The sequence below is a fragment of the Pongo pygmaeus genome, chromosome 18 (genome assembly GCF_028885625.2).
Source record: "Pongo pygmaeus isolate AG05252 chromosome 18, NHGRI_mPonPyg2-v2.0_pri, whole genome shotgun sequence".
In the NCBI taxonomy this organism is placed as follows: domain Eukaryota; kingdom Metazoa; phylum Chordata; class Mammalia; order Primates; family Hominidae; genus Pongo; species Pongo pygmaeus.
This window is the reverse complement of record NC_072391.2, coordinates 23,851,592-23,869,218: the sequence shown is the minus strand read 5'-3', so window position 1 is coordinate 23,869,218 and position 17,627 is coordinate 23,851,592. Positions and strand designations below refer to the sequence as shown.

At 55.2% G+C, this 17,627-nt stretch overlaps 1 protein-coding gene across 1 annotated transcript in view; it reads right to left on the bottom strand.

Moving 5' to 3' along the window:
- Positions 1-17,627, bottom strand: part of LOC129016291 (ras GTPase-activating protein 3-like) — a 121,796-nt gene that overhangs the window by 81,262 nt on the left and 22,907 nt on the right. The window contains 1 exon segment of the mRNA XM_054455594.2: positions 2,257-2,374. Within this exon segment, the coding sequence (XP_054311569.2) occupies positions 2,257-2,374 (118 nt within the window).

Below are 17,627 nucleotides of genomic sequence, written 5' to 3'. Positions count from 1 at the left end.
AGCCCTGCCTGACACCTGCCTCTCAGGTAGATGTTGACCAATGACTAATACAGGACTACGTTAATGCATATGCACCGATTGAGGGCTTCTGACCACAGATGTAGTGTGGATTCCAGCTGCAAATTTGTGAGAGAGCCAGCTTTTGGATTCAAGTACCTTTCCTGCCAACTTTTGGTATGGGGTGGGTTGATTTGTGTTTTGCCCTCACACTACAGGGGCGGCCAGCCCGCACAGCCCTCCAAATGGACAGGGCTGCCGGCGTCCACACTAAACGGCACCACAGTTTTACTCTCTTGGAACTGTCCCACATGGGTTTCTCTTTCTTTGCTATCAGTCTTTTGTTGTGTGTGTTTTGGGGTTTTTTTGAGACAAGGTCTTGCTCTGTTGCCCAGGCTGGAGTGCAGTGATGTAATCATGGCTCGCTGTGGCCTCCACCTCCCAAAGTGCTGGGATTACAGGTGTGAGCCACCACACCCGGCCAGAACCAGGATTTCTATTTCTAAATTCTTCTGAAATATCTGAAAGACAATGGGCCCCCATTTCTCAACCTCACCTGAAAGAGAGGTTCCCAAACAGACTCTCCTCTCACTGGCTCTGATTCAGCAGGTCTGAGAGGATCCCAGCCTGATAAAGACTGCCAGTAATTCTCCAGGCCTACAATCCACAGGCCTCTAACAACAGACCATTTAAACACAGAACGGACTTTTATCCAGGGAAGCTCCAAAGGCGCTTCTGAAGGGCCCGGTCATGCCTCTTCCCATTTTCTTCAGAAGAACGGCTGTGCCCAGTCATCACCATGGCAACCCCAAGACACTCTCGCAAAGCCGGACTGGGCGCCTGACAATGCTCCTCAGCCTGCAGTTCTTTTTGACGAGTTATTTCAAAGAACCAGGAGTGTGCATTAACATAACACAAATGACTCTCACTCCTCGCCCTGGAGGGCAGCTGCGCCAAAGCCTTTTGGAAGCACTGTCATTGATGGAGTGATATGAGCCCCAGTCTCTCCGGGGCAGGAGACCCCTCACAGTTTTCTAGTAGGTAAATTCACCCAGTCATCAGCATGGGTTGTTCATTCCCACTTGGAAGTAGCCAGATGCGAGGACATAGTTCTTTAGCTAAACATGTTCTCAAAATCAAAATAGCTGTTTTGATCAAAGCACAAGACCCACGCTTCTGAACTGAACGGTGGAGTCACAGCTACATGGACATGTTCTGTGATCCCCAATAACCCAGTTGCCCATGCTTCCCCCGAGGCCGCAGCACTGAGGCCCTGCCTGGCACACTCTCCCCGGCTTCTCTCTTCCCACCCCCGACATAAATCGCCGTGACTTCCTGTCCCTGTGCATATCCCACACGTGCCACGTCCTGGTGTGCAACTGCAGTGGTCCTTGGAGTACGGCCTGGCCGCTTTGCTGGAGCTTTTCAGAAACACAAGTTCTGGTTGTGCCCTGGACATGCTGGGGTCGGCACCCACATCTTCACACGCTCAAGCTGAGGGGGAAACTTGTTGATTTTAAGAGTTTGTTTTTCTTGGCTGACTCCTCTCTTCCTCAAATCATATCAATAAACACTTTCTAGGCCTCTTACCTCAGTTAACACCCATCTTCTGTATAGCTATTTTAGAAAATTTTACAGGAAGAAAAAAGCTTTCTTAGTACTTCCTCCTCTCGAAATCCTTAATTTGTACTCTTTTGTAGAGTGCGAGCTTCCCAGTTCATCTCTAATTAAAAAGCACTCCTGCGAGTCCGCACAGGGGAGCCGCCACCTACATGCACTTCCTGGACAGCGGGAGCATTTAGCCAACACCAGTTCACACCCACGCACCACCAAGGGCAGAAGCTCAGCTGCCTGCACACCAGAGCCCCAGGGAGCATCTCCTCCTCAAACTAAGCAGCAGGAAAATGGGACGGTGATGTACACACTCAGGACATTGTCTACACGCGGGAAAATGGGACGGTGATGTACACGCTCGGGACATTGTCTACATGGGGGAAAATGGGACAGTGATATACACGCTCGGGACATTGTCTACACACAAAAATTCCCTACACACGGGAAAATGGGACGGTGATGTACACACTCGGGACATTGTCTACACACAGAAAAATTCTCTACACGTGGGAAAATGGGAAGGTGACGTACATGCTCGGGACGTTCTCCACACGCGGGAAAATGGGAAGGTGATGTACACCCTTGGGACATTCTCTACACCAAAGAAAACACATCAGTGTCAAGTAAAGCAACAGAAGACATTACCAGAGTGACTTTTCCACAATTTTGGTCCTGAAAACCTCCTCCTGGTCCAGGTTCACCGTGCAGTAGCAATCCCTCATCTTGCTTGGCCCCAGGTAAGAGGGAAGGTTTTGGGCTTCACCTAAAAAATAAAAGCGACATACATCATCAGCAGCGTAGAAATGTTTGTTCCCTGCTCATCGCAGACACGTTTCCGAACAGTAGATTTACTTCACAGCCATACACCGGCCTTTGCTTGTGTGCATTCACTAGCTCTCTATAAAGTCTTGGTTTTTTTGCCACAAGTCAAAACGTGGATGTGCTCCCCACGTGTACTGCTGAAAGGCAAGGGACACACACGCCACCCTCAGATGCAAGTCCCGCAAGCAGGGACCCACCAGCCTGGGACTCAGGATTGCCGTGTCTTGTTTACCCGCATTAGTCCTTTTATTTTAATTTTTAACATACAATTTTCCATCTCTGACCTGTTCGAGTGCACAGTTCCGTGGCATTAACCACGTTCACCGAGTTGTGCAAGCATCACCACCGTCCTTTCCGGAACACTCTCATCCTCCCAAACGGAGACTCGGTCCCCATTCAACACTCACTCCCATCCCCCTCCTGCTGTCTCCCAGCGGCCCTCACCCCACTTTTTGCCTCTGTGGATCTGACTGCTCTGGGGCCTCACGTCGGCGGATCCACAGGACATGTCCTTTCAGCCCGGCTCACTCTACTCAGCAAGTGTCCTCCAGGGTGGCCCCTGCTGTGGCTGCTGACTGGATTCCCTTCTTTCTTAAGGCTGAATAACTTTCCATGATGCAGAGGGATCTCGTCTTGCTTATTCATTTATCCACTGAGTCCCTTTTTATATTGAATTTTATTTTATGACATTAGGTCAAAGTTGGAGCTAGAATTAAAGGAAAGAGCTCTTTCTTGTGGACATGAGTTAACTGTAAACTCCAGCTGTTCAAATTGCCAGTTAAGAGAAGTGTCCCAGGGAGACCTAAGCTAGGTCCACGTCTCCCTCCCTCAAGCCCACAGAGACGCCACCTGAATGTGCTTGAAGGAAGTGGAGCCAGTTCCTGGCTGGCCCTGCAGAAAACGCCCCTGATGCCGGACTCCTTGTTTGCCTGGGGTCAGTCTGGAGGTCATAACTGAACCCCAGCTACGACTTCTCTGCTGGAAGCTTGGAGCACGCCCCAGCGGCAAGCCTAAGGGCCCAGTTTATCGGAGAATAAGGAGTGAGCAGGAAGGGATGAGTGACAGCTGTCAATCCAGACAGCGGATGCCCAGTTTAAGTCCATTCTGTAAAAGAAACACCTCAAACACACTTGCGCCTCCCCAGGGCCTTTTCTGCCTCCGTCATTTGGCTCTAAAGATGCCTGGCAGTGGTGTCTCGACGACGCAGGACGAGAGGACAGATGCAGGCACAGGCACCACACTGAGACCACACCAAGGCTCCTGCTGGTGCCACTCGGGGCCACATCACCTTATTCTTGTTGAAACAAACAAAATCAAAAACGGGAGCAGAGTAGAAGTTTCTCAGAACCCCACTTCCACCACTCCGTGCTGAATGTTTCACATCAACTCAGCAAGCGCACACGTCATGGCTCACATGGGGCAGTTGGCTCATTTCAAAGATGCCAGTTTGCAAACTAGCATGCCAGAAACTCCAAAGGGCAGAGAGAAACTCAGTTTGAAGCTTTTTAAAGACTTTTCATCCACAATATTAACCTGACGCACTGTGAGAAGGAGCAGAAGCCCCAGGGTCTGGATGAAGCCTCCTGTGTCCACGCCGCATATCTGTGGGTGTTGAGGTGCCGGCAGGCGTTCCCAGCAGCACCCGCTGCTGCCCACACGGAGCAGGTCTCAGGGTCTCAGTGCTTGTGGCCGTTTCCTGCCAGTGCCCCCAACACACAGTCTGCCTCTCTGGGCCTCAAAGTCCTGAACTGCAAAAGCAAGAGACACAGCAGCTCTCGAAGGCTCCTCCAGCTCTGAGATATCTCTAATTCAAAAGGTTCTGGAAATTTTTATTTTGGGAATCATTAAGGAAGCATCAATGATAATCGGTTGGTGGGAAAAAGCAAATGAATATTTCCTGATGGGCACTGGACCCTCAGAACACCTCAACATGGCAACTCTCCCGGGACGCGCCTTCTTCACCTGCTGCATGGGAGAACACAGCCAGGCTGCTACGAGGCACCTGGCTCCAGGCCAGGCCTCAGCTCAGTTATCAAATGTCAAAAGACAGGCTTTCTGAAGGTTCCCACCAATATGAAGGTCCCACACGCAGCACACGCAGGCAGCACACGCACACACACGCAGCACACGCACACACATGCAGCACACGCACGCAGGGTGTGTGATAAGTTCACAGGCACGAAGGGGCGAGCACGGCCGACGAGCTTCTCCAGAGAGGGAAGGGAGCCTGGGGGATGGCAGCTGAGGTTCCCGGAGCAGACACAGCCTTCCTGGTTGCCACGGCTACCCCTGAATTTGAGGGCAGCCACAGCACACCCAGCAAGTCGGACGGGGCCCCTCCAGCCTCCCGGCCCTGTTTTGGAACTGATAGCTTCTGCAGCAGATAGAAGTCCTTATCCTCAAACACAGCTTGACTTTGCTGACTTTCGTTCTGACACCTTTACGGTGTGACCTGATGCTGACCATATTTCCCTTGAGATTTTATTGGGGTTTTTTTTGTTTTTGTCTTTGGGAGTTTTTTGTTTTTCTTTTGTTTTCTGGGATTTCTTTGTTTTTTGCAACAAATGAGTGTAGATATTTAGCTGTAAGTTCCTGTGTTTCTTAAAAGGAGAAAGAAAAAAGCTTTTGAAAGTCCTGTGGAAGATGGTGTTTGTGGATAATACGGAACTGAGATGTATTCCCACAGGGCCTCAAATCACAGCAGTACCAGCTGTGTCTTCCGAAGGTAGACGCTGCAGGACGGAAACACACAAGCTTTCCCTGGACTCCCTGTAAGACAGACGCTGCACGACATGAAAAGGCCAGGTCTCCCTGTGCTGGCGCCAACACACCGGATTCATCCCTCCCTGCCTCCCTGCCTCCCTGCCTGATGATGCCCAGTCCCACCGCACTGGCACCAACGCACCAGATTCATCCCTCCCTCCCTCCCCACTCAACGATACCCAGTCCTCCCACACTGGCACCAATGCACCAGATTCATCCCTCCCTCCCTCCCTACCCAACGATGCCCAGTCCCCCCACACTGGCACCAAGGCACTGGGTTCCTCCCTCCCTGTCCGACGATGCCCAGTCCCCGGCCCCAAAACACAGCAGGTTCCTCCCTCCCCGCCTGATGGCCCCGTCTTTACCTCCTTCTCCCTGCTCACTGTCATCTGGGGCTGAGACTCTTTCTTTTTAATCTACTTTTGCTATGATGCATTTAATAAAAAAAAAGAGGGGGGACAAAATGCAAACCCATTTCCCTGCCTCAGGCTTCTGATGCCATCACCTCCAGGGCATTGGTTTTGTTTCCAACGGTTAATAAAGCATTGAAACAGGAAAAAAAAAAAAAAAAAACAACTCCTGAGAAACATCCTGGTTGCTATGACGACAGCAACACCAGGGAGCCTGCTGGACCCACCAACATCCAATGAGCTGCTCAGACCAGGAGGGCTGGACCTGCTACAGCATGGCCTGGCCATGTCGCCCCGGGGCCTCTCCATGTGCCACGTGCACCAGGACTGAGCCTCTCCCTGCAGCCCCACAGCTGAGCGGGACGGGGGCTGCCCCACCTCCCAAGCAGCTGTTTCTTCTCCACCACACCCCAAACAGCTGGTTCAATTACCTTCACCAAAGGTGCCTGTTCTGTCTCTCCTAGAGGAAACGTGTTTTCTCTTTTTTTCTGGTGCACAGAGATATTCATATAAAAAGACAAAGCTGTCTGTGGTATACAGTAAGTGCCGAATTATCTGTTGCATGCATGGATGAATAAATGAATTAAAAGAAAAGTAAACTGGTTTCATCCTAATAGCCAAATAAGTAACAGTTCTCATGACCACTTTTCCCATGGACCGTGTCACTAAAACACATGCGGTGTGTTCACCAGCTGGCAGACCGATGAAGACAGCCAACACAGCACCTCACATCAGCTCTGAAAACTCAACTAACAGGAGTAAAAGGCAGCACTTAAACACATTTAATGTAAACAGCATAACACCGCAAAACCTGATTTCCAACTCCAGGGATCAGGCAGTGAGTAACAAAAACAAAGGCCCTGATCCGAAGCGTCAGGACTCCCACGCCCACAGCAGCCCTTCTGGGCCGTGGAGGGAAGCTGCACCCTCAGGGTGAGCACAGGCCCAGCCCTGACCGAGGGTTAGGGTGCCCAGGCTTCCCTGGAGACCCACGCAGGGTCTCCAAGTGCTGACAGCGAGCTGTCGGCGCGGCCCACGGCACCCGGAGCCACACCCCTGTACCCGGGAGGAGCTGTGAGGGCATGGGGAGGTCTCCACAGACCCCACCCAGTGCTGCTCCTCCCTGCAGGCATCCCGGGGAGGGCCCTCAGGTGGGGCTGGCCTCATCTGCTGCTCAGCACAGCAGCGGGTGTCTCCCAGGCACTCAGCAGCTCAGCTCAGCGCCCAGCGAAGAGGGCGAAGGAAGGAATGAAGGCAGCCACGGGTGAGGATGAGGGCCCAGGGCTCCACTGAGCAAAGCTCCTGGCACCAACCCCGACAGAAGACGTCCTGGAGAGGCCAGGGCTGTGCTGGGACTGGCTGCGTCCACCCAGGTGGGGCGCTCTTCTCTTTCCCACATCATCATGGTGTTTTACTCAACTACAGGTCGGCCTCACTGAAATAACGTGGAACGGGTGATGGCGACGGCCCCAGTGCACGGTCAAGTGAAAGCAACCCCTTTCCAGCAATTAAGCCCAGGGCCCGTCGGGGAAGGAGACCCTGCGGGAGAACTTGAGAAGTGTGGCTCTCAAGGCTCCCAACCTCAGCCTTTTAGTCCTCCCAACGCAAAACATTCAAAGGGGTCTAAAAATTTTGCTAGGCACACAGCGTCTTCTAACAACATAAAGTATTTACCAGAACAATAGTCTTGTGCCTAAACTATCTGAATAAATGATGAGCAGCCCCGTCTACTTTGGGCTATTTAGAAGCCTGGAACAGCGACCCCAGCCCCGGCCCCTGGGATCCTCACTCGAACAGGTCCTTCTCCAAGCCCTGGCAGGGTCTCAGTGAGGCACAGAAGCCTCTGTGCTATGCGTGGGTACAGACCCCTCTCCGGGCTCTGAGCTGCTGACTGCAAGGCCCGTGTGCCCCCTGGCTGCTGTTCGCCTCTGGACACGGGGGCTCCGTGACTGGCCTCTGAGCGGGCCTGAGTGCCTGTCCGCACCGGCCTCCCCACCCGGCACCCTCCATGGGACGAGGCCGCACATCTCGGTGGGCTGACTGCGGTGCAGAGGCCATAAGAGGAAGAGGTGGGGGGGCCCCGAGGCAGGGGACACAGCGTCTTGAGGACACAGCATGACGCTGACCCCCACGACCCCTGGCAACACAAGTGCCTTCCCGAAGGGCCTGCAAAGCTGCCAGAAACAGGCAGAACTTGGTGAGGCCGTGGGAGTGGAGTTTCCTCTGGGCCGAGTCGAGGGCAGGCAGCACCTGCTCTATCCTCACGCTCAGGAGGGGCAGAGGCCGCTGGGCTTGGATGGAGCCAGGCCCAGGCCTTGTCCAGGGCTCTCCAGGGCACCATGCTCCTCCCTCAAGAGGACTCCTGTGGGTTATGAATGACAGAAGCCCAGGCTGCCATCCTCAAGCAAGGCACCCCCCGATCCTCCTGGCCGGGAGGGGCTGCTGGGAGCCCCTGGCACCAGTGGGTTTCTGTGAGTGGTGGAAGGAGGAGAGGGCTCTGCGGGCTGATTCCAAAACTCCCTGGGTGACACCACCTGCCCAGGGAGGGCCGAGCACTGCCGTCCAGGGGGTCTGCCCATCGTCCAATCTCCTTGAGAGCACCTCCAGTTCCCTCCAGCCTCCACGGCTCTTCAGAGGGCACAGGAGGTTCTGCTGAGGGGCGGGCGACCAGGGCTAGGTGTTAAACCCTCCCAAATAATGGACACATTCAATGTAATTGAAACTTTCACCACAGGGAGAATAAGTCTATGGTGACGGGGTGGCAGGAGGGGTCCTAGAAGGCGCCCACTGTGCTTACTGGAGGCCTGACCCTGACAACGGCTGAAACAGGGGTCTCCCCCAGGGGCCACTGAAACAGGGGTCTCCCCCAGGCCACTGAAACAGGGGTCTCCCCCAGGGGCCACTGAAACAGGGGTCTCCCCCAGGGGCCACTGAAACAGGGGTCTCCCCCAGGGGCCACTGAAACAGGGGTCTCCCCCAGGGGCCACCTCCCAAGGCACGCTTGGTTGTCACTATGGGCTGTGCAACTGGCATCTGGTGGGCAGAATGCAGGGTGCCTTCTGTTCAGTGTCCCGCTGCACACGGTGCCCCAGGGCACAGGGCCGTCCACCTAGAACACCAATAGTACCGCACGGCACAGGGCCGTCCACCTAGAACACCAATAGTACCGCACGGCACAGGGCCGTCCACCTAGAACACCAATAGCGCCCCACGGCAGAGGGCCGTCCACCTAGAACACCAATAGTGCCGCATGGCAGAGGGCCGTCCACCTAGAACACCGATAGTGCCCCACGGCAGAGGGCCGTCCACCTAGAACACCAATAGTGCCACACGGCAGAGGGCCGTCCACCTAGAACACCAATAGTGCCACATGGCAGAGGGCCGTCCACCTAGAACACCAATAGTGCCGCATGGCAGAGGGCCGTCCACCTAGAACACCGATAGTGCCCCACGGCAGAGGGCCGTCCACCTAGAACACCAATAGTGCCACACGGCAGAGGGCCGTCCACCTAGAACACCAATAGTGCCACATGGCAGAGGGCCGTCCACCTAGAACACCAATAGTGCCACACGGCAGAGGGCCATCCACCTAGAACACTGATAGTGCCACACGGCACAGGGCCGTCCACCTAGAACACCGATAGTGCCCCACGGCAGAGGGCCGTCCACCTAGAACACCAATAGTGCCACACAGCAGAGAGCTGTCCACCTAGAACACCAAGAGTGCCCCACGGCTGAGGGCCATCCACCCAAAACACAACAGTGCCCCAGTTACATGCTCTTGGTGCAAATGACCCTCCTCTCGTGCTTGGTGCAAAGGCTATTAGAAATGGGCCACAGGGGAGATGCTGCCACATCACACCAGAGATTCATGCATCCCAAGACCCAAGTGATCCCTAAACATTTAGGAGACCTGGCCTTGGAGCCAGGTCAGCCAGAAGGTTGTCCAGGCCGGGCCTCCCCAGGGCTGCCCAGTCTCCCGATGCAGTATAACCCTCAAGGCGCGGGGGCCGCATCACCCAGCACTCCGGAAATGCTGTCCGCAGACCACGGCCACCAGCACGTGCACTCTCGCGGTTCCGACTGCCTGTGATTCCAGCTGGTCTACGATGAGCCGCTGGGGAAAATACTTCAAGTCCTGAGATGAATGGAGCAGCAGTGCCTCCGGAATATCCTGAGAAACATGACTCCAAACCCTGTCAGCTGGTTCTAACTGTGCTCACTCTTATAAACAGGTAATAAAATATGGGAAAGGTGATTGCAGACAGGGGACCTCTCCTCCACAGAGGTGTGTCCACCAGGAGACTGAGGCAAATCCTATGGGTTCAAAACCGAAGTTTCACTGGCGGCTGAAAACACCCAGGGAATAATGAGGAAAGAGAAAGTAAAGGTGGGCTGAAATGAAGCCGCCCTTCTGAGTTCACAAAGGAGCAGAGACACACCGGTGCTGCACAGGAACCCTCAGGGCCCCCGTGTTCCTGGCGCGGCAGAGCCTGCCCCGCATCCAGGCTGCATCTCCTGAGGCTGTGATTCCTCTCCTGCGAGTCCACACACAGGACCTCACACCCGCACTCACCGGCTGCGGCTGCACACACAGGAGAGCTTCTCACAGGAGAAATGCCCGGACCCCACCCAGAGATTGCCATTCTTTGACTAGGAGGGGGCTCCAGGCAGTAAGAACAGACATTCATCTTGATTAGAAAGCTTGCAGGTGGTTCTGGTGTAGCCAGGACTGAGAGGCATTACTTACTGCTGAGAACTGAGAAGGTGTGAAGATGCCCCCACCTCCTCGCCCCACTCACCAGGGAGCTGCGGGTCTCACAGGGGCTGGCAGAAGGCCCGAGACGTCCACGTGTGAGACGAAGGACAGCACCGCAACAGCAGAGCTGGAGCTGGAGCGTCTGCAGGTGCCCTGGTTTGCCTCACGCAGTACCAAATTGGGATTGGGAACCCAGTGATGCCTGCACACATATCGGCTGCACCTCAGGAGCAGGGCCTGAGCCTCGGGAACCCTGGTCTCTTATAACGGGCAGTGGCAACAATGCTGACATCTGCCTCAGATAGAGATGCTTTCTTCCTGATCACGGACAGTGGGCAAACCTCCCTGTGCTCCGAGGCTCCGAGGCTGCTCCCCGGGTGGACACACACCCTTGAATGGAGAGTGAGGAACAAAGAGAACTGGGTCTTTCTCCCTCGACGCACGGCACTGAGAGAAAACCATGAAGGACGTCTCCCAGCAGCGTCCCGTCTCTGGAGGCAGCTGCAGAGAAGGAATGGGGGGCGAGGAAAACAACTTTCCTTAACCCAAGCGAGGTTTAGTTCACACCCAGCCTGTATGCGAGAGGGGAACGGACAGGCCTGGGGCTGCACCCCCAGGTGGGTGGTCCCAACAGAGGTTTAACAACACCTGGTTCTCCAGGGGAAAAATGCATGCATGAGCTCAACTAGGTTAACTAAGTCATACATTGCACTAGTGTAAAAGATGTGTAGCACACAACTCACAAAAAATAATGAGATACACAGTCCTCTATTTCAAACTCACAGAGCTAATTGATTTTCACAGCAAACTCTTGTCTCTAAGCCAGTCCTGGGCTGCATTTAACCAGGATTTGACAAACGGAGGCAATGCACCCTCTGCTAGCTCGTTCTCAAAAAGTGCGTCATCACTGAGTGTGTTACGTGTCGACCATTAAAACATTTCTCCCACTCATATAAATTATATTAATTAGGCTGACACCTCTTCTGGCTTCCACACTGGGAATGCTGGAGCCTCACTCATTCATCAATGTCACAAGCAACTTTGTTGAATCAGGTAAAGTTTTAAATACCAGAAAAACACTGTCTTAATTTTTTGTGCTATTGCAGTGTAACCGCTATAGACAAGATTATTCAATTCAGGTTAGCAAGATTAGATGATCAACAAAACCTTTGTTCAGACGTGAGCTCAATTTCCTCCGATGTGTGGCCCTTCCTGATTTCTGTGGTGTGAATATTCCTGGCCAACAGCAGCCACCAAACCTCTCCGCACTTCTGTTACAGACAAGTCAGAGAGGCCCAGAAAAAGGGACCAAAATTGAAGAACCAGGGAATTTCAGAGGGAAAGGAAGGGAAAATCCAACTGGCAAGCAGAGGGCCATGTGCTAGGAAGGGGTTGTGCCCAGCGAGGTCTACCCCCAACCAGGACGGGTAGACAGTGGCCCCAGCACGCCCTGCACCCCCTGCACCCCCACGGCCCACCAGGGGCCTGCACCTCTACAGGAAGGACAGAGGGAGGAGGAACCCCTCAGGGCTGGAGAGCTGCCAGCCACTGCTGGTGCTGGGCCCCGCCCCGAGACAGTGTCTAAGCACCACCCCATGGACAATCTGAACCTCGAGGGGCCTGATCCCGGCCCTGACCCATGCCAGGGGCCCCAGCCGGTGCTGCACGCCGGAGATCCGGGCTTTCCTTGGCAAACACGCTCGGCTGTCCTTGTTTCCAAGTCACCCCTGTTGGTAAAACAGTGAAGCTAGCAGTGAAATGCACAAAACCCAAATAGCCCCAGAGTTGGAACTGGAACCTTCCAGGGAAGATGGCAGTGTCTAAGTGTCTCCCTTAACTGCTGCAGGTGCACCCGGGGTCCTGGGGGTGGACGTGAGAGGCTTGTGGGCCCTGAAGTCACCTGCTGGATTCCAAAGTGGGCCATGCCAATGGCATCTGGAAAACATGGAAAATGTCATTCCCAGGAAATGTGGCACATCATTCACCCTGGACCACGGCACGAGGAAATCAACTCACCCTGGACCACGGCATAAAGACAGACGGGGCCCTCTCATCAGAAAGTGGGGAGCAGAGGTCTCAGTTTCCAAGGACCCCACAAGCGACGTCTGCAGGGTGAAAGACCCCGTGCCCAGCACCGAAGGACCTGCCCGACACACAGCCCCCAGCCTTGAGCGGAGACCCCCAGACTGCAACAACTGTGCAATGCACATGACCTCCCTTTGGTTGTGAGTCACAGGACTGTCTTAAAAAGAGTGTCTTCTTCCAGTGCCAGAAAACAGAAAGACGGGGGCTGTGAAGCACAGGATCCACAGCGGGCGGGGGGTAGGCGGGCGGGGGGTAGGCGGGCAGTGGGCAGGCAGCGGGCTGAGAAGCAGAGCAGAGCCCCAGCCAGGAGCCCAGAGGGCGGCAGAGCAGCGGGCACCGAACCAGACCGTCGGACCTGTGCTGTGGGAGAGCGAGAGTGAAGGAGGAAGAGAGACAGAGACAGAGAGACGGTAAGGGGGAGAGGGACAGAGAGACGGAGGCAGGGAGGGACAGAGAGGGAGTGAGAGCACTTCCCACAGGAAGAACCAATCTCAGGTCCCACCCTCCCCCGGAGCCTGGTGCAGCTGCGTGGGATGGGCAGGAGGTGCGAGGGGCTCTGTCTCTGACGTTTTGTGCCAGCACTGCCCTCTACACACACTCTCAGGAACCATCATGACCCCATTTTGCAGGAGAAGATGCTGAGGCCCAGGGTGGTGAGCAGGCCACACGGCCGGTGGCAGGGGCAGAAGTGGGACTGCAGCCCACCAGGTGGTGTCACGGCCAAGGCCGCAGCGTCACTGCCCGTCCTGCCTCGCCTACCCCCAGGGCAACGCTCCCAACTAAACCACCTCTGTCCTATGGTCTCCGGGGCTTCCTGACCCCTGGGGAGGGCGGCGAAGCCTGTGGAGGCTGGAGTCCTGTGGGCTGGGGGACGACAGGAAGACCAAGTCATCTGTATAATCGCCGTGGACACAGCCAGCAGTGCCACCCACCCACCCACCCACAAGGCAACACGCGGCCTGAGTCCAGCCCCAGGCAGGTGGGCTTCCAGAGTTGGGGTCCCTGAACCAAACCACCCCTGCTGCTCGCTCACCTCTAAGAGTGAGGCTGCAATGCTGTCAGCCAAGGATGGTCACGTGGGCAGCTCCGGTGCAGCCGGCCCCAGCGGGAGAAATGCAGCTGTGGCTGTCGTGGAGGTGGCTGTGGCCAATGGCCGTGACTGTTGCTGTGTTTGGCAGAGAAGCCAGGTGCACTGGCTCTGTGCTTCAAGGAGACCTAGAGGGTGTCCCCCAAGTCGGCCGGAAATGTGTGCACATTCGCCCTACCCCACTGTGCACCTGGCCCAAGTCGGGAGAGATGCCCAAGAGACCACAGCCAGCTTCAGCACAGTGAAGGCTGCCTTGGCCCTTTGGGGTGTCTGGGAAGAGCTTGGCATTCTCTCTGGGGTAGCTCTCACCCTCGCAAAGCACAGAGAACACCAAGAACCCCAGACACACGCTACATCCAAAGGGAAGGTCGGGCGGCTCCCAGATGGGGGGACGGGGGACACAGAAACAAGCCGCCGAGGAGCACCTGACACCGGAGCCCAAGTCTCGGTTCAGCACTGCCACCCCCGATGCGTCCACGCTGCCCCGGCCACAGACACCCACCGGCGATGAGACCTGAGATGCCACCACACCCTGGCCAGAGGCTCAGCCCACAGCCCACACCCCATGACCTGTACCCACAAAACCTGTAGCTAGCAGGAACCGGCCTCTCTGCCTGACCCTGTCATCAGGGGCGGGAACTCCGGTGGCGGGCACACCCAGCACAATTACAGGGCGAGCATCCGATGCCCTCCTAGTGGGCCGGCCACAAAGCCTCTCATCAGCCGCCCCGTGGAGAACCACAGCCAAAAGCCTGAACCGCCCGAGATTTGGCATCTCAATGGCACCTTCAGAATAGGAGAAAATAGCAAATCAAAACTTTGGTTTTCCGTTCCTTATTTACGACTCAGGACAAGACTGCCTGAGAGAGCATCAGACTCCAAGTGCAGGCTGCAGTGCAGTGTCTGTTCTGGAGGGGGGGGCTACCCCCTCTGCAGCCCACACATGTTCACCCCCTCCCCAGCCCACACATGTTCACCCCCTCCCCAGCCCACACATGTTCACCCTTCCCTCCCCACACACGCTACCCCCTCCCTCCCCCGACATACGTTCACCCCCTCCCCAGCCCACACACGCTCACCTCTTCCCCTCCCCACACACGTTCACCTCCTCCCCTCCCCACACACGCTCACCCCTTCCCCTCCCCACACACGTTTACCCCTCCCCAGCCCACACACGTTCACCTGAGTGTTGCCAACACCAGTGTCAGCAGCCCTCACAGGAAGGGTGGCCCCCAGGCCCTCGTCCCCCTGCGCCCAGCCTCCACCTCGGGCCATAAACACCCTTTGGCCAATTGACGCACCCTCCTCCAACAGACTGTGACCTCCCCAAGCCCCAGAATCCCTGGAGATGGAGAGCACGCCTGGCCCCCAGCCAGGGCAGGTAGTCTCCAGGGCCAAGCCATAACCTCAGAAGGGTGGGTGGGGCTCTCCCCAGGTGGAGGGCAGGTCCGGGACTGGGAGGACCCCCACGCAAGCCCCCACCCCGCCCTTGGGCTCCAGCCTCATCCCCAGCAGCCACCAGCCCTCTGAGATGCCAGGGTGCCATGGACCCTGCACCAAGAGGTGCGCACTGGGCAGCCGTGTGACCAGCAAGCAGAGGCAGGTTCACAGCAGCAGCAGAGCTCTCCAGAGGCAACTCCACCAAGGGGTGCCGCAGAGCTCTGTACCCCCAAATTTATGAGGAGCCCGGCTTTGGGATGGGACACCTAGGGGAAAAGGGCTCAGGAGGCCTCAGCCAAGGAGGAGCAGCACCGGCAGCCCCCCTCCTCCAGCACGGGGACAGGGACCACTGGCATCGAAGCTCCTCACCTGCCTCCTGCCTGACAAGGCCACAGGCACATCCGGGGCCAGCACTGACCAAACAGACGCTCCCTCCACCTCGCTTCACCCAGCCTGAGGCTGGATGGGAGGCACTGGCATCTACAGCAGACCCACAGCATTCCAGAAATGACAGAAACCAGGCCAGGCTCTGAGCAGCCCGTCCGTTGTCCTGACACCTGACCATGACGGCATATTTACAGTGTCTTCTCAATCTTTGAAAAATATTTTTAAGAGAACATGAGAATAAATCAATACTCCAGTGGCCTAAGGAAGTCAGCTAGCTGTGAAACTATTATGGTAAGCTACACAGTGAGGGGAATCAGCTTGGGGGAAAGGAAGCGGGCATTCCACAGTGCGAGACTCTGACACACAGAGCGCCTTGCACCTGCCCTGAGCCGAGCAGTCCTGACCCTGCAGAGCTGCCGTTCCGCTGGGGCCATGGCAGGAAATCGCAGGCACTGAATGGGAGGAAGAGGATGACCGGGTGTTGGGATGGGTGCGCATCTCAGAGCAGCACATGGCAGCCTCTGGATGGGTGTGCATCACAGAGCGGCACACAGCAGCCTCTGGATGGATCACAGCCTCTGATGGGTGCATCACAGAGCAGCACATGGCCTCTGCTGTCTTTTCTGATGAACTTTCAATAATACATAGAAACATATGGGTTTAATGTTTCCTGTGTGTGTTTACAGATGTGTGTTTAATATTGAATGTGTGTGCATGCACTGTATCTCCACGGGGCAAAATAAGAATGGAGAGAAACTAACGCAAAGAAAGACGCTAACGTGCTAGGCTTTCAGTGGGGACAACTTCTCATTCTTGAAAAGTTTCAGTGGGGACAACTTCTCATTCTTGAAAAGTTAAAATTAGCTTTTCCAAAACATCTATAAAGCAACAGAAATGCTTACAAATTTAACAGCATTTGAGATTATTATAAATAAAAATGTTAGGTCTAATTTCTCTTTTGCCAACATTTCCTTCGTTTATATTAAATATTGACAGTCAACTCATTACGTGTAACAATAATGGCAATTTTTCCTAATGAAGTTTAAACATAAAATATAAAATGTAATGTAATTCGGAGCTTTGTAAATAAATGCCAATTTTACTTAGCGTAGGTGTAGAAAATTCACACACGAGTCTCACTTAGAACATGCTTCCCACTCCGGAGCATAAGCCCCTGGCGTGGGGAGCGGTTGGGCTCTGTCTGAACTGATCACCACCATTGCTTTATTAATTGTTTTTCGTTTAACACCTGAACCAGCTGGGTGCAAACTATGACACATGTTACAAAACCACCTGTCCATCCTCCATGCACATGGAAGGCACATGGCCACAGAAACCAAACTATATGCTGTGTCCCTTTTAGAAAGCTCTGCGTATGTTTAAAATTAAAAGTCTTATAAGGAAACTATTTTTCTGTATTTTAAAATGTTCTTAATTACAAAGAAATAGATATTCATTCCAGCCAGTTAAGTCTCCAGGTAGAAAAAGTTAACTTTTTTCCCTCCCTCAGCCAGGCCCCCCCCAGAGCCGCAGTGGCGAAGACAGCCTGGTGTGCACGCCCCCACCTCCTCTCTCATGTGCATGGCCACACCTCCATCAGATGTGCAGGCATTTCAACATGGCAGTCTCCATCCAGCCACGGTCTGCGGACAGCGTTCAGGCTCCAGCCTTGACCCTGGGCACCCTGACCCTCACGGGGGACGTGGCCTGTGTGTCTGCCTTTGTGTCCTGGTCCTTGCAGGGGAGGGGCCTGTGTGTTCCACCTTCACGTCCTGACCCTCGCAGGGGACGGGCCTGTGTGTTCCACCTTCGTGTCCTGACCCTCGCAGGGGACGGGCCTGTGTGTCCTGCCTTCATGCACCCTGACGCCATGGGTCTGATTTTCCCACGCTGGAGGTCTGCTTCTGAACGGCTGCATCTCCTCCTGCAGGGGAAGCCATCTGTTCACCCATGTGCCTGTCCTGTCTGAGGCCTGGGCTCTTCCTACCCAAGGGTTGGGGGCTGGCCTGTCCCTCATGACGCAGGCAGGCGGCCGGGGCTCCCCAGAACTCCAGGCTGCTGCGGGTGTCCACTCTGCCCTGGGTGAGGCTCTAGAAGATTCCTGTGGAAGCGACTGTGTCTAGGGGAGCCCATTCCCCAGTTTAAAGGACGTCTCCCACCATGGCTATCCACATGCCCAGTCCTCTCAGGAAGTTCCAGGCTGCCAGGATCAGAGGAAGCAGAAGCCGCTGTCCTTCAGCAGGGCCCTGCAAGAGCAGGATGA